At 35.3% G+C, this 21,482-nt stretch overlaps 1 protein-coding gene across 2 annotated transcripts in view; it reads right to left on the reverse strand.

The window, feature by feature from the left end:
- Men-b (NADP-dependent malic enzyme b, mitochondrial) overlaps window positions 1-21,482 on the reverse strand; it is a 1,138,140-nt gene that overhangs the window by 190,213 nt on the left and 926,445 nt on the right. For both annotated transcript variants that reach the window (XM_081728616.1, XM_081728617.1), the window contains 2 exons: window positions 10,460-10,546; window positions 8,088-8,230 (listed from right to left, as the gene is read on the reverse strand). In XM_081728616.1, the coding sequence (XP_081584742.1) occupies window positions 8,088-8,230; window positions 10,460-10,546 (230 nt within the window). The remainder of the gene's footprint in view (window positions 1-8,087; window positions 8,231-10,459; window positions 10,547-21,482) is intronic.

Here is a 21,482-nt window from a genome sequence, read left to right on the forward strand (position 1 = left end):
GATTTTCAAATATTGTTTCCAGAAATAAGTCGTCTGTAAATGTAGTCAATAAAGTTGGGTAAATGAATGAAAAATTAGAAAAAGTTCGAAAAATCTAATGCGGAATTGCGCAAAAACTTCCCAAGAAATAGACGAAAACAGAAGTAGAATTATGTAGTAGTTCAGAAAGAACCAACAAAGAATTTGAGGCAGGTTTAGTAAGAAATTTACCGAACAACTAAAATTTTTGCTATAGATTTCGAAGATAAGTTACTTGTTAAACTAGGTTTTATTACAAGTATAACCACTTTAGTCAGTGGAGAGGATGGCGTGAGTTATGGGTCAGAGCTGATGATGATGGGTTTTAGTGGGACGGAGTTGGTCACAATGGTTCAGAGTGGTTTATAGTGGTTCATCGTGGGTTGTGAGTCACGATGCGTGGTAGGTCAGCGTATTGTGGATCGTTTTCATTGACCCACGTCATTTCTGGTTAACATTGTATTGAAGAGGAGAGGCTTCGAAGGTACGCGTTGCCGATTTTGCTCAAATTTTGCACATGGATAGTACCCCATCAGAAAGCAATAAATCTGAAACGGTTCATGGTATCATCTCATAGAACTCGAGATAGAGAGATTTCTCTGATTGGATAAATTAAGACCTCAATAATTTATCCTCCTACAAGCGAGATTTTCTTCATCGTTTCCGTGGCGAAGTCGGAAGAGTACGTGGCTAGTAAACCTAAGGTTGAAGGTTCGCGCCTACCTCGGGGTACTTGTATATATATAATTATATATATAGTGTTTTTTTAGACTCACCTCAATATAAACAAATCACGCATACAGGCGATTTAACATATTTTGGGGGAGTAATTTTGTGGTTCGTTGGCGTTTCGTCGCGTCTCTGCCGCTGGTGCTATAATTTTCTAAATGGAAGTGGGGCCACCGTGGATCGTCGCTGCGGGGCCACTAACTTTTGTCGATAGCTTGCCCATCGGTGGTCCACTGATGCTTACGGCATGGGGGGGGGGTATCTGAAAACTAAGAGAATAAAGAAACATGATACCCATGAAGTCCGTTGGCACTCCTAAAAGTCTAAAACTATTAAACAAATGTCAAAACCGGAAAACACGCATTTCATAATTTCAAAGGTACCCCGTATCGAAGTAAAAACATTTGCCTCAAGGTCCCCAGGAGAGATCCAATTCAAAATTTGCAAATGGCAAGGGGAATCAAGTAGTACATCATTTAAAAGTATTGCTAAAAGAAAGAAGATGGTAAGAGTCTCGAGTTTCTATGCTAAATTTGTGCAAAATAGCAAGTGTTCAAGATGGTAATAAATCCTTCATTGAAAACTCCGTGGCTATCTCTAGTAATCTGAAACTGTAAAACTGATATCAGAAGAGGTAAACACTTGTCTTATTACTGCAAAATTATAATGCACCAAGGTAAAACAAAAAGTGTCCCATTGTAGGTTTATTACATCACTAATGTTAAATTCTACGTTCCACGTTGTGTCCTTTAGGCTAAAGGATAGGTGATTATGTATTATGAAATTTATGGTAGAATATAGAAATGGAAGGAATGCTGGGCAAGATGAGTTTTACAGTAGGAGAGTCAGTTCGGCATAAACTTTGGCAATATCCACAGTTTGTTTTGCTTTTACCTTAATTCCAAGCACTTGGCTACGTAAGGGCTAGCCACAGCATGACTGATGCCCCACTGCGCGCACGCGCACACACACACTCTTTGAAATATATATATATATATATATATATATATATATATATATATATATACACTAGCTGAATACCAATTCTTCGTGTGGGTCACATAAAATATCTATGTAAACAAACTGAACAACGAAAGAAAACAAATACCGGTAATTGTCTACTACTTCTACATATCCCTGTAAACCCTTGATTCCCAGCCGAAGGGGGCTGTGTTTGAAAGTCTACGCCTGTGGGAGTATCACCATTTATCTCAGCCACTGCAAAAACTATGGATTTGACATTAATATTGGTAATTTTGGATTATTTTTTAAATTCTCGGTAACCCCCTCCCCAGCAGGTGACTCCCGATTCGCATACAATGCTAGCTTAATTTGAAAGTCATCACTAATGGAAGTGGCACCATTGATCTCAGCGACCGCGAAAACTATGGATTTAACCATAATATCGATCATTTTGGATTATTTTTAAATGTCTTGGTATCTTCCCGGTGACTTCCGGCCCGCAGCCCGATGGATGAATTTGAAGGTTAATGCAATCGGAGTTTCACCATTGATCTCAGCGACCGCGAAAACTATGAAATCGACACCAATATCGGTCATTTTCTACTATATTTATGTTTCGGTAAACGCCCCCCTTCCCGGTTCGAATTTTGAAGAAAAAGCTTCGTCTTGGTCTGGGATCTGGATCAAGGTAACCGTGACCAAAATTTAGTAATTCTCGGTCCACTTGTCTGGTTCCCAGGCCGCACATAGACACACAGAAATTTAAACTTTATTTTCGTTAGATTATATATATTTGTAAACAATCATATATTCAGCCGAGGTTTTCATCTAAGAATGTTGGAAAATTAATTGTTGTAAAAACGTTATATTCAAATTTCTATTTGTTTCTGTAATTTTAAATTTTTAAGTAATTATATATATATATATAGTAGGAAGTCAAAAATCCGAACTAATTGGGACCACAGGTAGTTCGGATTTTCGAAAATGACCGAAGAAATGCCATTTAGGCTTAAATATACTGTACGGTATGCTCTTTTATTGATACAGTGGTTATACAGTACATGCAGTAATTGCAATACCGTACGTAAGGCTACTTACATTTAATGTTTCTGAAGAACCTGCTCGTACACTAAATTTCGCTGATCTTGTAACTCACATTTAAAACTTAACTTATATAGGTCTAAGGGAAGATACAAATAAAAATATGTATGACAAACAATTACTTATGAATGAGCTTTTGTAAAAACACTGACTTTACACAACGCCGACGCACAACCCTATTGTTTGTTTTTTGCTAGCGGTAAGACAAAATGTAAAAACGTTTCTAGGGACCGCGTTCGGATTTTTGACGTAAGATTATCGATCCTACTGTACATAAGATAGCGAGAAAGAGAGAGATCAAGGCTTTCTGTTGTAAAGACTTTCCGCTCTAAGGACAATTTCAGTCTGTTCACGTGGTCTTTGGTGCTGGGGAATTTCTTGGAGCGTTTTGGTGCTATTAAGTTGTTTGTCTGAAACCACGATCCGACTTTGCATATTCTCTGTTTATACCCTCTTTATGCCTTGGATACGTATTTCAAGAATGACATGCTGAAATGAGAGTGTTGAGAAGTAACCTCTATATGACAAATAGCTGCAAATAAATACGCTACATAACTTATTTATTGATATTATAAGACTATCTTCATTTGAATTTAACATTCACATATATAATGCCGACGTACTGTGAACACCTATCTCAGATGTTATATTTTCAACATAATAATTACTTATGATATGCAATGATTATATGAATATGTATACAACTGATGTATTTTAATGTAATTATTTTATATAATTTTTCATGCATTGCGGAAAATAGAATTTCGTACAATAAAAAGAAGTGTCCCAGCTGAGAATCGAACCCACGACCTCACCATTTGAACTCGAATGGCTTACCACTGAGCTAACAAGACCACTCCAGAGTAAGTACGTCGTTCTACTGAAATATTATTTGCTTTTCAAGACAATGATTCATATCCATTGCAAACGCTGTTTCTGTTCTATTTTGTCTTTTATTTTACTACGCAGGCGAGAATTATGTTCGATAAATTTTCTTTCAATCTTTCTTTTACACATGGAAAGATTCCTTTACATATCTAAATGCTCTTTTACGTGTGGAAAGCTAAATGACAAACAAGCATGTGCTGACATTAATACATGGTTTCGAAATATTGTATCATTAAGTATTTCAATTAATGATACTTTCCTTCTACACTTAGTAACAAGTCTTATTATATGTAAAAGAAGAAAAACACATCTACACAACTTTTCCCGATTACAAAAGTTGGTTTGGAGGTTCGAACCTGGTTTACTTTTTTCCGAAGATACCCGAAATGGACTTAGAAAATTTTTGCCTCAAATCAGCAATAAAGAGTGCGGTCATTCTTTATGGAACAGCATGTACATAACTGGTCCACCATACGTATAACATTAGAATCCAAGTATTTCTGAAGTGAATCCTAATATCTTGAAAAACGAATTGCTGCGAAATGCCATTACTCACGTATAATTTTAATTTACCGTTTCTAAAGCAAATTACCTCATCTGAATAGAAAACCGTAAAATAGAAGATGTCACGTAGCCCGTGTCAAAGCATAAATACGCACAAGTGAATATAATACGGACGAATAATCTAGAACAAGCGGGACACTAAATGAACAAAGTAACGGAGTAGATGGGTGGCTGACCTTCTGGATAGCACTGAAAAAACTCCTATTATACCTACTAATGAACAAGACGGGGTTCATTCCTACTACACCATTATTTCTTTACTTTTTATATTTATTTTTAAAATACTTATTTATTTCGTTTTTATACATCAATGATATCGCGACGTGATTGGCTGTTCTATTCTAGGCACTTGCTGTTCCTGCTTTAAATATTAGGGAGGATTTGCACTCTATTACTTGATCCCTATGGATTTATCATACAATATATATATATATATATATATATATATATATATATATATATATATATATGTGTGTGTGTGTGTGTGTGTGTGTGTGTTATGTATGTATGTATAAAGCGAAATCCCAAATAATAGTACGAAGTGAGTTTCTTCTTAAATTAAGTATCTCTAAATTTTGAGCGAAGAGCTCCATACTTTGAACGAAATTTCTTTACTTTTCATCAAAATATACTTTCTTAACACTTCGGGAGAAACTTCTGTGTATTAATATAAGGTTGTGATTGCAACATTCAAGATTTTGGATACCAAAAAGGTATTTTGAATTTGAATATTATCTTTCTCATCTACATACGAACTGCCTGAAACGTAAAATTTTCTTCATAAATAAGGCATGTCCAAATATTTCAGACCAGAATTTTGCTTAGATACGGGCTGGCCCCCCTGTGTCCCTCACCCGTAACTACATCCCTCTGTTATCTGGAATTCAACGAAGTTCAGTTGACCATTTAAAAAGTAGCTTATCATCAAAAAATAATAATAATAATTAACGCATGTGCCATCATATGACGTTAATAGTCAAAAGTTTACATTTTAAATTTTTTGACGGTGGTTGTATTTTGGGTGGATATTCAAATGTAATGTTCTTTGTGATGGAGGTTAATTTTCTCATTTTTCGTAATAAGATGAGCCATTCAGGGACAATGAAGAGGAAGATCACATTGGAACTACATTTGCAGAAGTCACTGCAGAAAAAAAAAAAACTAAATGACTCAGAACCGGGAAGTTCAAAATAACACCAGTTTTCTATCGGCCATAGTGTCTTCTCCACAGAGTGCTCACCATTTGTCTGCAAAATTAGTCATATACATCTTATAAGTACTTTGTCGATAATGTCTCTTCCATTCAGAAAGACATCGCCAAGAACACCGGGGAATTTGCACTGACGGCAGATGAATGTACTGATGTTAATGGGAGAGAAATGTTTAGTTTATCTGTTCGCCATATCGTGGGCACTTCTATAGTAGAGACATTCGTGTGTGCTGTACCCTTACGATCCACTAAGGCCTAAGGTTTAACGTAAGTTATTGTAAATGAAATCCAAGATATTGGTTTCTCACTGAAAAATTGGTTGCAGCATAAGTTGATGGCGCTTCTAACTTCAGTGGCAAACATAAAGACAGGCAAGCTCTCTTGTGACATGAATCCCCCAAAATGATATTTGTTCACAGCAGAGTTCACTTGCTACAACTTGCTTTGCTTAGAGCTTGTGAATCGTCACCGGTAGTCAAGAGAGTAATAAGTTTAATTAATTACCTATTTTCATTGTTTCGATCCAGCAATAAAAGGGTGAGTATATTACAGGAAACTGAAACGGATGAAATTACCACATAAACTTCTTCAGCCAGGAAAGACATGTTGGTTATCTTAGAAGGTAGCGTGGTCAGTATTTGGGAACACTTCACCACTATCTGCTTATCCCTCAAACAGATTTACAGCGACGGTGCAGACTAGTCTAGTTTAGCTGGAGGACTTCTACTACTATTGAAGAAACCTTCTACCGTGTTTGTTTTGACTCTGTTGTCAAAGTTATTGAAGGCGCTAGCAAGACTGCGTAGGGCTCTTCAAAGTACTTCGAACAACATTTTTGAAGCCATGTCGTTCGTAAATGCAGTCGTATGGGTAGTTTCTTTCTACAATATGGAAGAAATTCTTGATGCGTCAAAAGCAAAGATATCTTCTCTAGGAAAGACAGGTGTTACTTTTTGTGATGAATCTCCAAACAAGAGATGATCAAAAGTGGGGAGTGTTACAGAGAGGAAATAGTGCAAAATGTCAGAGACAGGTTAAATAATGACTTTCAGGCTCTGGTGTCATTTCAGAAGACCCTTAAAGAGAAAGAGAAACATCCAGACTTAAAAAGCTTTCCCTAGTATTGGACATATCTCGGGAAGACATTTCTTTTGAGATTTCTTCAATTGACAATAGCAGGCACAAGTCTTATGAATTGAAGTATTTAAGTGAATCGGTATTATTTGTTACGATATGTGAAACGTTTGTTACAAAGTTATTTTTTTCTACAGACAAATGTTTATAATCAAGAGTTTTAAATTCTTCAGTTCTGTAGCATTTTAATATAACAAAAACACTGTGAACACTTCAACAACAGATCAGTAAAGAACAGATATATTTACTTATTTATATATCTTTTTGGTTTCATTTGCTTCTCAAGAAATTTTGTTAGTGCATGGAACATATTTTTCAACTTCGAGATATCAATAAAATAAGTTATCAAACATACACACATTTTTAGTTTTAAACTTTAAACTATTCTTTAGTACATGTCAAAAGTAGGCCCCTATTTAGGTAAGTGCTATTCTGTGCTCGAGCACAGGGCGGCAGAATTTAGGGGGCCACAAAATTTTGGATTTTTGAAAATTCACAATGAAGTAATATTGAAAACTAGCAATCCGCAGAGTCCTGGTCCCAAGTGCGAGAAAGTACGTTCATGTGTTTAATTCGCTCTAATTACAATAGTTACTAATTAGTAAACTTATCTGATTATTTTTAAAGAATCATCCTCTCCCACCCCCACTTCATAGGATGAGGATGAAGTTAAACGTCATGAAAACTGATACCGTTAAACTCAGTGACCTCGAAAACTATTAATTCAACACTAATATCTGTCGTTTTCGATTAGTTTTAAAATCTCGCTCCTCCCTGGAGAATGGAGTATGACTTTGAAGTTAAATTGAATTAAAACTGTCACTATTCATCTCAGCGACCCCAAAAACGGCGAATTCAACTCTACTATAGGTCGTTTTCGGGGGAGGGGGCGGAAAATTATTTAGAGCACAGAGGCGCACAGTATATAAATACGGGCCTGGTCAAAAGTACTCCTGTTTCAAACAATTGCAAAAATGCATTTAGTAATTTCAAACTTGTGTCCCGGTTTAATGATTATTACGATGTCCTACTACTTAAAACTGGAAAGTTTCGTTTAGATAGTAAACGGGATTCGGAAGATATAAGCGTAAACCCGAAAGCAAATTTCGCCTTAGCACACTCCGTAAGATTTTTTAAAATCAAACTTTCAATGTGGTACACACACAAATATCGGTAATTTTTTAACTCTTACTTAAATATTATATATATATATATATATATATATATATATATATATATATATATATATATATAGATAGATAGATAGATAGATAGATAGATAGATAGATAGATTCAAATAAATAAAAAAGAAAGAAGTAATTCTAAAATACGTTTTCTTAAAGTTTTATTGTGAAATGTGAATTATATAGTCAGACAGTTCACGTAAACTTGTAATTCTTAATGTAGTATAGATGAAACAAAAATGTTTAAAATAAAAAGCACTCGGGGAACCAAACAGAAATTAAAATTTATTACTTACGTTCGTGTTGTCGTAAGCAGCTTGTGCGCTGCACTCTGCTTTACTCGTTGGGTTACTCAGGGCGAAAATCACTGGTCGTTCATTCCAGGATGCCATAGCTTTCAAAATAGATGGTGTAAATGCTCCAGTTACTGCAGCAGCACCTAATAGAAACCAAATATTAAAGAAAAATATTAATACAAAGTGCAGAGAAACTAGCAGCAATTACTAAGTGCTGTACTACTTAATATATTTGCTATATGTATGTGCTCAGCCACTAAAACTTTAAGCCCAATTAATTCAAACAGGAGGAAATAAATACGAGATTATTTTTTTTTTTTTTTTAATTCGGCTGCTGTAGCCCTGATGTCGGCACCCCGCGCATGAGCGATGTGTTTCTACATCTGTTGGTAAGCCACAGACCCTATTATGGTACTATTCGACCGTGTTTACGTTTGTTTGTGTGTAATTAAAATACCTCCTCCCATTAAGAATTCTGTCGACTGTGAAGTACGCACTATGGGTTGTGTTTTCAGTGCTAAAGGTGTGAAAAAGGCTGAAATTCATTGCCAGATGAGTGAAGAATGTGGAGAAAACATTATGTGCGATGGAATAGTATGGAAATGAGTTAGTGCTTTTAAACATGGTCGCACGAATGTTCATGATAAGGAACGAAGTGGGCGACTTTGTCATCATGAAGACTTGATACAGAAAGTTCACGAGAAAGTGGAAAAGAACAGACCCTTGACGATTTTTTTGTTATCTGTTATCGCTTAAAATGATATGCCAATAAAGATGATGATTGTTAAAATATATAATAATATCTTAATACCGAGTGGTATGTCTACTGATCTACACTGGAGGAAGGGAATTTAAGAAAATCCAACAGATATTCACGGATTTGACCAAAAGTTAATGCACAAGACGATGGTGATGGTAGAGAGCACTAATTCCAACATCACACTCGCTAAACATTTCTAACATTTTAAACAAGGAATTTTAAAACCTCCCGTACGCACTTTAACAGAACATGTAACCAGCGGCCACAGAAGTAGTTGTTCGTGCAAGTAACCCGTTGTACAGATACTGAAGGCCTGTCTCTAATTCGATATCCTACGTTCGCCCAAGATGTTAGCGTAGCAGGGCGATTGTCCTTGCCTACGCATGATTTAGCGGGCCGGCGCCGTACATCCGTTACATAAGGCTTAGATCTGGGCATCTACAAGCCCGGCGTAGAAGCCAAATACCGCATCAACATGCTCAATTGCTCAAACGGCACGGGGACATGCGTTATCTGCTGGACGAAGGTTCTGCAAATTGTCCTGGTAAGGTGGGAGATTTGGATTGACCGTATCACGAATGTACGACATGCTAGTCACACTACTCTGGTAAATCACAAATGGTAAGCAAGCCGCATATGTAGCTTATTGCTCGTCATACCGAAGTGCCAAGTGCAGATCCTATATGGCGATTGTTAATACATGCTGGAATCTTCCGTTAACACGCATATCTATAAGCACTTACAGGGCCGCATTGTGTCCAAGACAGAAAAGACCCTCATTGAATACCACAGCCCTCCATTCACCTTGATAATCTATACTCTTCGGACACTACCGAACACTTCTCTGCGATGAATAATTATGCGATAGAAAATGTTGGAATGTAGATCCTTCTCCAACAATTTGCTGTTTAATTCATGCACTCACGTGCGCACCGCTGTTCCTCTGATAGTACTGGCTGTCGCCGTCCTGTCAGCTAGATTAGGCTGGAAAATTCGTCTGTCCACGCATTACTCAGTGCTTTACAGAGGAACTAGAGGGTCGCGTCTGCTGCAGAAACTTCACTTCGTGTACACTAGAGATGGACTTGTGCTATTGACCCGCGCGAGAACCTGTTCTGCGTAACCTTCCCTCTGAAGCTAATGTTACAATGTAAGGCCGTGTCCCAACTCATTGAATTGCACAATATGCATTGGCTGGCGTCATTCTGGCATTGTAAAAATAGACTGATCCGCATTTAACAGATTCGCGTACACAAATACAAATCTGTTACCCTATGACCTCCTAACTACTAACGGTACGCTGTATATTACTAACGTAAGTAATTTTATGGTACTAATATAACAACTGTATATTGTACAAAGATTTCATTGAAGTCCACTTCCGAGGTGCAGAGAAAGTATTTCTCAAAGAATGAAATCGAAAATCAGCATAATCTAGCATGGTCATCCTTAAGGATGGTACTTAATTGTTAGCAGAGATTCGATGAAACGAAGCTGAAGATATATAAAGTAGTTTTATGGGTGTAGAAAGGTTTAAGTAACTGAGTATGTAACAATGTTTTAATAAACTCTTTTAAATAGTTTGGAATTTGTTTTTAAAATAAATACTTACCTATAAGAACACTAGGCTTTACTTCTTTCACAATTGCCTCAAAATCTTTCATTACAGGATGGTCCTTGGCATAGAACATTTTGTCACCTAAAATAAAAATTAAATGTAGTACTTATGTATTCTCGAATCAAACAAAATTCCATCACGATATTCTTGCGTAATTTAAGATATTGTTCAAAATGTAATGTAAAGTAATAGTTAATTTATATTATTGTCTTTCGAAGTTTAAGATATTTTAAATAATACAGGTATTGCTAAAACAAATAATAATTAGTGCAACAAAGTATAAAAAATAACAAACAGAAACGAAAAATTAAGTATTTGTACCTACAGCGGGAGGCGCTATTGAAGGTGTACAATAGCAAATAACGTGGGTGAAATGGATATATGAAACACAGTAATTACATTTTCCTTTCTTTGTATTAGGAAATTACTACTTCTATTCTGAGAATTAGGAAACGATGATGCAGAAAGTGATGGTATACAAATATTTCTAAAACAGTTACAAATAATTAGATAGAAATAATTTTGTACTTTATAATATTGTCTAAATAAAAATAATTTATTCAATATATAAACATTTCGTACGTAACAAACATCTATTTCAATTCATCGATTGCATACCTTTAAGCCTTATAAATTCAATATGTTAATTGCGTAAAAATGCTACGTCGTGTTTTTCTTAAATTAATTGAGTTAAGTAATCTCATCACTTCCGATTTCAACTAAGCTCAAAATGTCATATCTACGGTTCCAAACTAAACTGCTTCTAGATAAAGAAAATATAGCTAATATCTTCATAAAATTACCATTCTACCTTTCATTGTAAATTTTAAGACATCATGAATCAATTATTGTAACTTCCGTCTATGTTATGTACACCTTGTCTCAAAAAGGTTGAGCGCATTCTTTACTGGTGTTTTGAGGCAATAATTTTCTAAGTCCAGCTTCGGGTATCTTCGGGAAAAAGTAAGCCAGGTTCGAACCTCCAAGCCAGCCTTTGCAATCGGGAAAAAATTTGCAGATGTGTTTTTCTTCTTTTCAATATAATAAGACTTGTTACCAAGTGTTTAAAACAGCAACATTGATTGAAATACTTAATGATACAATATTTCGAAACTTTTTTTTTAATGTCAGCACATGCTTGTTTGTCATTTAGCTCTCCATACGTAATGGAACATTTAAATACGTTAAAGAATCTTTCCATATGTAAAAGAATGCTCAAAGTTAAGAAATATAACATAATTATCGCCTGAGTACTAAAATAAAAGTCAAAGTAGAACAGAAACAGCGTTTGTAATGGATATGAATGTCATAATTATCTTGAGATCCGTTATACATCGCTAGAAGCATAGTTCTAGAAGTCCTTGTGCTAGCTCATTGGTAAGCTGTCGGATTTCAAATCATAAGGTTGTGAGTTCGAATCCCGTCTAGGTTAATCCTTTTTTTAAAATTATATTTTCCGCAATGCATGAAAAATTATATAAAATAATTACATTAGAATACATAAGTTATGTATATATAACATAATCATTGCAGAACATAGTAATTATTATGTTTAAAATATAACATCTGAGATAATTTTCACAGTAGGTCGGTATTATATATGAGGATGTAAATACAAGTTAAGAAACTCGTTCAATAGCAATAAATAAATCATGTAGTGTATTTATTTGCAGCTATTTGTCATATAGAGGGTAATTCTCAACATTCATAATACAGAATGCCATTTATGTTCTTGAAAAGGTATTCGATGCATAAACATAAGGTATAAACAGAGAATCCAAAGTCGGAACGCTCGCAAAAAAATTCATGAACCCCAAAGGTCACGTGAGCAGACTGGAATTGTCCTTATGAAGCATGCCACAGCAGAAAGTCTTTACATAGATTTTCAATTCAATTCCTGATATATGCTTTTGCAATGTGGAAGTGGTGATGCCTTGAGTCGCCCTCTCTCGCTCGCTCGCTCGCTCACTCTCTATTTATACAGAATATAAAAGTGGATTTATGTGTGTATTTCAACATAATTCTGATATATCTAGAGCAATTTTAACTATATTTCTTAGTCTGGAAAAAGAGTACTGTCGGGATACATATCAAAAATGCTAGAAACGGGTCGATATTAGTATCGAATCCATAGTTTCGTGGTCGCTTAGGGGAATAGTTCTACTTTCAATTCAAGTCCAATTAAGCTCCCATTAGTACCCAGGGTGGTTACGTAGCTACATAAAGATATCGAAATCATTCGATATTAGAATCGAATCGTAAGTTTTCAGCGCCGCTAACAGTGCAGCATTTCCCATTAGTCCACATTAGTCCACATTTCACATTGGTCCCATTGCCTAGAGGGCAACATATTTGCAGAGAGCAAAGTTTAAAACTTGAATAATATTTTATTTTTTTCCGTATGAAAAAGTTATAAATCAAGAGCAAATATACTATTTCACGAACAATCCTCTTTTACTATTCTAATATGTTTAATAATAGCGTAAGAAATCTAATAGTAATTCAGAACATGTTTCACAGTTGTTATTTTTTGTTACATAGTTGTAGCTGTAGCATGTAGTGAGTGGAATTTAACTGTAATAAATTCACTAATTAACCATATTCGAATTAAGTTTTATTTTTAAGTTCGGGATGAAGGGGCGGAGAAATATGTAGTTATTGGGGGCACCGAGCTTTTCTACATTTTACTTTCAAGATCTCCATTTTTCTTTTGTCATTTGTTCTTAATAAAAAAAGTTCAGTCACTTTTGGATTGTCATAGGATAGTAGGAGTTGGATTTTGGGATGCAGCCTGTGAGATTCTAGAGGAGCTAACTGCTTGAAAAAATATTTTTGAATCATCTGTAACATATGAAATAAGGATATGCATCATAAAAAATTGAAAGTAACTATGTCTGCGTAATCATCACGGTCAAATTGCAAAGTCAAATGAATTGACGTTTGGTATATAATCAGGCTTCAATCCCAACTGGGAAGTTATCATACGCGTGTCACTTTCATTATAATACATATCCTTAGGGGGAGTAGAAGTCCGAATTTTTGCGAAAAATTTAGTATCTCACAAGCCGTTCAACTGAGAGCTGAAATTCAGCATATAACTCTTTATTAAAAATAAAGAGAATATGTCCTGGCATTTTTTAAAATTATCTTTTATGAGCGGGGGGACGGGGGTGCATTTTCTATATATTGGAAATTGGTAGTGGGTTGATTTGTAAAAATAATCGAAAACGATTGATATTAGTTGAAAAACAGATTGAGTAATGCAAACTAAAGTTCTTTTTGAATTTTATACCCACTGCTTTCTATTTATAATTGCTGAAGCTGGTGTTTAATATATGGAGCGTTCCGAGCATAAGGCAATCAAGCCATAAAGTTAGAGAAAAATGGCCATAAAATTTGTAGTCTAAACTTAATTACATGGGCATTTTCAATTAGTACGGCGTGCTTAATTATATAGAAAATTAGTTTCTCTCTCTCTCTTTTTTTTTTTTCTACGTTGGTCTACTTTTCCTTGATTTGAAACTTTCAAACTTCACCCTATTTTCTACTGAAATGTGTCTGTAAGGCAACAAAGAAATAATTATATATGATAAATTTAAATTCATTTTAATTTGGAAGATGAGAAACATTTTGCCATTATACAATATCGTAAAGGTCAGACCCACCAGTATTGTAACAGAGAGGTGCTTGAGCCATTAACGGTAGAAATTCAAACTCCGATAAGTGATAATTTCACAGTCTTGTTTTATTACAAGTGTAACCTCTTTAGTCAATGGAGAGGAGGACGTGGGCCATCGGTCAGAGTTGATGTCGATGGATTTTGGTGGGTCGGAGTTGGTCACAATGGTTCAGAGTGGTTCATAGTTGGTGGTGGGTCAGAGTGGATCACGATGGTTGATGGATCAGAGTGGGCCAATGGGGCATTTGGGTGGTGGGTGATAGTGGGTCATGATAGAATAGAATAGAATAGAATAGAATAGAATACTTTATTAGTCATTAAACAACATAGTTGCAATAGACTTCGTCCAGAATAGTATTTAAATTGTAAAAAATTATTGAAATGTAACAAAAAAAGAAACTATGGCTATTACTAATTGACAGTTAATAACTAATTGAAACTATTACTAATAGTTATAACACAATTTGCATTCTTCATATTTACATATAGACTTCATAATTACTTCATAGAAGTATTACTACATATATACTTCATAGAATGAATGTACTTCATATTTACATTGTTGGCACTACCACATATCAATAAACAAAAAGCCCATTATTACCATTATTAGGGTTAAGCCTTCTATTGAATTACATCTTTCAAATTTGGGTGAAGATCCGTAGTAGCAATAGCAAAGGTAACAGTAGCGATAGTAGTAGTAGATTAGATAATGGCAGGTTTAGTTGATTACTGTTACCATGTTTGAATCCTTTAAGGAGGTATGTCGTCTACGGAACTTTACCCTCAAATTTTTACCAGCTATTTACATTTTATTGATTACAAATGCATTCCTCATATTCAGTAATACTATATATACAATACTCTATTAATATATTACTAATGTGTTTAACAAACTGCTTGTTTTCCAAATTACGTATATGTAAAGGTAACAAGTTGAACAGTTTTATTGCATTATATTTAAAATTTTGCTGCGTCTTGCATAATCTGACAGACGGCGTTTCTAAATTATCTTTGTACCTTGTATTATAATCGTGCACGTTAGATCGCAAATTATAACTAGTTTGGTTTTCCTTAATATAAATTAAACTATAATAAATATTTATTGAGGGAACTGTCATGATTCGGTATTCTTTGAAAATATTCCTACAGGACTCAGTATCAGGTACACCTTTAACACAACGTAATGCCTTCTTTTGCCATTTGAATACGTCCTTTGCACCTGCAGAGTTTCCCCATAGTAAATTACCATACAATAAATGAGAGTGAAAAAGAGCATAATATACTGATATCATCATTTCCTTACTTACAGACCTTTTTAATTTCCGCAATACATAAAGAACACGAGCGAGTTTTTTGCATAGTTCCTGAGTGTGAACTGCCCAGTTTAATTTTGTATCTAAATATATGCCTAACAACTTCACATAATTCTGGTTATTCAAGATACAGGGTGGTTTATTTAGGTAAAAGAAATGAGTTTCTGTTTTTGTCGTGTTTAATACCAAGCTATTTGTTTGGAACCATAGAGAAGAAGCCTTTAACATTTCTTTATTTTTAATGTTTACATTGAGTATGCTGTGGTCATTTGTAATAAAAGTAGTGTCATCAGCATAGATTGTTGTTTTATACGGTAGACAACTTGGTAGGTCGTTCATGTACACTAAGAATAAAAATGGGCCTAGTACCGAGCCCTGAGGAACACCAGTCAAAACTTCTAACTCATCAGATGTTTTATTGTTAAACTTTACTATTTGCCGTCTGTTAGTGAGGAAACTCTTAAGAAGAGATAGTTCAATGTCATTTATTCCATAGAATCGTAATTTTGTAAGTAAGATATCGTGTACAACTGTGTCAAAAGCTTTACTTAAATCAATAAGAGTAGTACACGTATATGAGCCGGATTCAAAACCATTTATTATTTCGTCTACGACTGTCTCGACAGCATCAATAGTAGATAACCCTGATCTGAAACCAAAATGGGCTACATTAATAAGTGAATTTTGTTCAAAATAAGGAGATAATTGCTTTTTAACGCAATACTCTATTATTTTAGAAAACACTGGAACAAGGGATATAGGGCGGTAGTTACCAGGGTTACCTCTATCACCCTTTTTATATATAGGTACTGTTATTGTTACTTTTAGGCTATCAGGAAAACAGCCGTCGTTTAGTGTCCAATTAATAAGGTACGTGATAGGAAATGCAATTATATCAATTATTTGCTTTATAATAAAGGTAGATAGACCATAAAAATCTTCACTGTACGTATTTTTCATTTTTGACACAATATTTAAAACTTCATCTGCACTAACCTGTGTCCATTTAAAATTTAGGTTGTTAAGTTGTGGTAAACTCTGCCTATTAAGGTACACATTAAGATCATTGATAAGGTTGTCAGCATTGTTCTTAGAAATATTAGTTACATGTTGATTATTTACAAAGAAGCTATTAAACTCGTTAGGTGTAATGCTAGGCAACTTTGTTCCATGTTCTGTCTTAATTTCTTTTTTTATTATTGACCAGGCAGCTTTGCATTTATTACTTGCTTTGGCTATGTGTTCTTCATGAAGTTTTTGCTTGGCTATTTTAATTTCTTTTCTGTATTTTTTCTTAATCACATTGTACTTTAATTTAACAATATTGTCACCATTTTTAGCTTTAGCGTGTAAATTGACCATTATAGCTCGAAGGTTAGCTAATTTTGGAGTAAACCATGTTAAATGTGTTATAGGTTTCTTATTATTTATGTGAACAGTTTTAGATTTTATTGGACAGCACTCATTATAAATATTGACGATAGTGTTTATAAATGTATTCCATGCTGTAGACAAATCATTACATGTGCTTAACAAATCATAAAAATTTACTTGATATAGGCTATCCCTTAAGCTGCTGATATGTGACAAGCTTAGCAATCTATACCTCTTAAATGTCGTAGTGGGAGGAACGGTATGATTTAAAATAGGTAGGACAAGCCATAGACCACTATGGTCTGATAAACAGGGTTCTATAGTTCCACAAGATATCATACTTCTGTTTACATTAGTGATCACATTATCAATGCAAGAATTCATTCTGGTTGCTTGATCATTAACATAATAATAGTCATACGACCTGAGAGTATCACAAAATGATTTTTTTACAGTGTTATCAATTAGAACATTTATATTTATATCTCCCATGTGCACTACATCAAATCGTTTGTACTTATCAATATATAAAGCAAGTTTTTCCCACTGTAACATAAATATATTAGGATCCGAATTCGGAACACGATAAAAAGAAATAATCACCAATTTTAAACTGTTAAATACGATACCAGTTACTTCGAACACTCCTTCAATACATAGGTGATGCATATCCAACGGTTGATACTCAGTGTTAACATCTAACCGTACATAAACACCAACGCCTCCCTGATTCATTACCTTTCTGGTGAAAACACTAGCTAACTTATAATTTGAGGGGATATACATATCTATTTCGTCATCAACTAACCAGTGTTCGTTGACACAAAGAACATGACAGGGAAATTCTTTTAGAAAAATTTCTAACTCCGGTAATTTATTTCTAATCGATTGTAGATTAATGTGAAAAAATAGTAAATTTGTTGTATTTTCAGGTTGAGGAGTTTGCATATTATCATTATTATTAATAGAACATACTACATTATAAAGACTACATTCAAGCGGCTTCGTTAGACTTGATTGTTTAACCTGGCTCCATATTGTTACCGGTACTGAGTTTTTTATGGAGTCAGGTTCGCAAGAGAGTTTCCCTGTTCATGCCAGCTCATTGGTATTATTCCTTTACACATACTTGCATATATTTTGTTACTTACATTCTGTATTTCGCGACTGACATATTTCTTACCCAGCTTATTAAGGTGAAGTCCGTGACTTGTATAAAATCTTCTTCCAATCGAACTTATGTCAACGACACTGACATTTTTTAGATGTTTGCTGAGTTTGTATATTTCTTGATTTACTCGGTGTATTTCCCTATTTACACATGATGAAGGTACGAGGTCATACCGATGAGGCACTGTAAACACAAGGACATTGGTATGCAAAAGAAGTTGTAATCGTTTCCTCAGATTACTAAGAAAATCACTAGCTTCATTTCTAGCAACATCATTTGTTCCTGCTAAGAAAACCACAAGATCCCTTGCACTGAGTTGCTGATTTTCTTGAGGCACTTCCGCTGTAACAACCTTGAAAGTAGCGCCAGGTTTCACCGTACTGCATATTTGATTACTTAATTGAGTATGGAGCTCCGTAGCTATATTCCTTCCTTGGCTATCCGCGTACAAGCGTATTTTCCCCTTGCGACTTCTATTGCTCGAAGATTTCTCATCACCGGAATAACCCTTACTGTTATGTGAATTCACCTTGTACTTCGAACTATTTGTTTCTTCTTTTTCAGCAGGGACATGCTGAAGTACCTCGAAACGGTTTCGTAGTTGGATGTTGAAAGACTTGTCCTTCGTAAGACTCTTGGATTTCTTTTTGTTCTTGACTACCGATGTCCATGAGTTGCTTTCATTACTGTTCGACATGTCCGGTAGATTTGGCCAGTCTTTACCTAAACTGTACCTGTGATGGTCCTGAGATTCTTCACCTTTGCTCTCTAATTGTTTTTGGAGAATTTGATTTATTGTTCGCACAGATTCCAATTCCTCCATGAGATTTTTAATAATATTCTCATAGTCTTCTTTCTGTTTGCTATGGACGTCACATTGTGCACTTTCTTTTGTCACTGTTTTTTGGTTGTTTACACAAAGCATACACACCCACACATTTTCCGGTATATTGTCCTCATTTATATTAGAACATTTAGAGAAATGATACCATTTATCGCAGATATCGCACAAAATTCCATTTTTCACTACACGAGTACATTTGCCACATTTATTGTCAAGTAAAAACACTGAAAACTGAGAGCACGAGATACCTATGTCTATCTCATAGGTAAATTTTCATTGACCCACACCATCTCTGGTTAAAATTGTACTAAAGATAAGAGGCACCGAAGATGCATGCCGGCTATTATGCTCAAATTTTGCTCATGGATAGTACTCCACCAGGAAGCAATAAATCTGAAATGGTTCACGGCATCACCTTCTAGAACTCGAGATGTAGGGGTTTGTCTGATTGGCTAAATTAAGACGTCAATGATTTATCCTTCAACAACCAAGCTTTTTATGATCGTTTCCGTGGGGAAGTCAGAAGAACACGTGCCTAATAATCGTAATATTGATAGTTTGCGTCCACCCCGGGTATTTGTTTTGTGTTTTTTGATTCACCTAAATATAAACAAATCACACATATAGGCATTTTGACATATTTTGGGAGAGTAATTTTGTGGTTCGTTGGCGTTTCATCGCGTCTCTGCTGCTGGTAGTAAAGTTTTCAAAATGGAACTTGGGCCACCACGGATCGTCGCTGCGGGGCCACCAATTTCTGGCGAGAGGTCAATAGTTGATCATCTGTAGTCCACCGACGCTTACAGCTTAGAGTAATGAACGATGTCTTTGCCTTGTAGAGTTCATGACTACCGACGTCGGCAGTCAACTAGCTTTTAGTATTCCTTTACTAACCATCTATTGTTCATGTTTGTACACGGTGTTGTCATAATAATAATAATTATTATTATTATTTGTAGTAATAGTAGTATAATTGATGATAGAATAATTATTGTCTATGTATTGTCTAGGTAGGACTACACACAGGATTTGGCTCGTTTTGGTTCGACTTGACTCTAATCCGAGTCGAGTTGGAAGATATTTTTCGCGCCGAGTCCAAGAGTAGACCTCAAAGATGTCTGTTTCGAGTCGAGTCAAGTTTCAAAGAAAAATCGTTCGTGCCCATCCCTACTAATGAGAGCTTAATCGGAGTTAAGCGAAATTGAAAGTCTCACTATTTATCTAAGCGACCCCGAAAACTATGAATCTAATATCGATCATTTTCTAGCAATCTTTTATATGTATCCCCCTCCCATTCACCATAGGTAACCCGACAGCACTCTTTTTGAAACTATAAGAAATGTGGTTAAAATTACTCTAGGCCAGTGGTTCTCAATCTAATTCCTATCACGATCCCCTTTTATCACACGCTCTTGCCAGCGACCCTTTTATAATTTGTTTTATAATAAGCTTGTGTGGGATTTTTAACATACCTATTTCTATAATAGTAGAATCCATTTTTTTGTTTATAGTGAACAGTGCCATGGAAAATCAGCGCCCGGGGCGAGAGTATAGTACGATGTCACCGTATATATGAGTGACGTCGACAGACTAGCTACGAAGCGCCACCATGGTTGGCACGAAGCTCAATAACATTTTCAAAATAAACCCTACCTTTCCTTAATTTTGAGCACATTTTATTACGTTTTTCCTTCTATTTTACACATGTGCACATGCACTTTCCTAACATGAGTAATACACTTCCTCCGAAATGTGTGGCCCCTTTTTTCGGCGCCCGGCACTGACAGTGGATACAGTAACTGTAATATCTATATTCCCAACGACGAAGGTGCTGGTTCAAGATGGATGTTAAACTCCTTCATTGAAGAGGCCATTAACGTATCCGATCTAAGCCCACAACTTCTTGACCAAATAATAGAATGATCATGCGACAAGTCTTTGCAACTGTTTTTTTGTAACGAAGACTTGGACAAGTTCTGCCTGATGAGGAGAGAAGAATATCCTGGTCTGGGCATTGCTGCTTTAAAAGTAATAATTCCATTTGCTATATCGTACTTGTGCGAAAGTGTTTTTTTTTTCTTTTTTAATGGTAAACATTAAAACAAAGATAAGAAATCGCTTATCAGTTGAAAATGGCTTGATAATGTTCGTCATGAAGATTGAACCGGACATTGCTGCACTAGTGAAATTACACCATGCTTAGGTGTTTCATTAGGTTTTAATTTTAATTGTATTTCAATGTGCAGGTTTTGTTGCATGTGTATTTTTCTAGTATTTCTATATACAGTTCTTATTAGTTTTATATCATACCTCTTTGATTTAAATTCATTTTTAAACAACTCTACTAACTAACTAACTCTATGGCCTATGGAACCCGGAGGTTCAATGCCGCGTTCACAAAAGCTCTACACTGACTTCTATCCTTAACCAATTGGATCCAGTTTCTACTTTGTATTCTTATCTCAGCGAGATCCATCTTAATATTGTCCTCCCATCTGCGCCTAGGTCTTCCTAATGGTCGTTTTCCGATTGATCTTCCAGTCAAGATTTTGAAAGCGTTTCTACTTGCTTCCATTCTAGCTACATGACCTGCCCACCTAAGCCTTCTAGACTTGACGACCCTAACAATGTTG

The sequence above is a fragment of the Thermobia domestica genome, chromosome 10, assembly GCF_964235325.1.
Source record: "Thermobia domestica chromosome 10, izTheDome1.hap1.1, whole genome shotgun sequence".
Taxonomy (NCBI): Eukaryota; Metazoa; Arthropoda; class Insecta; order Zygentoma; family Lepismatidae; genus Thermobia; species Thermobia domestica.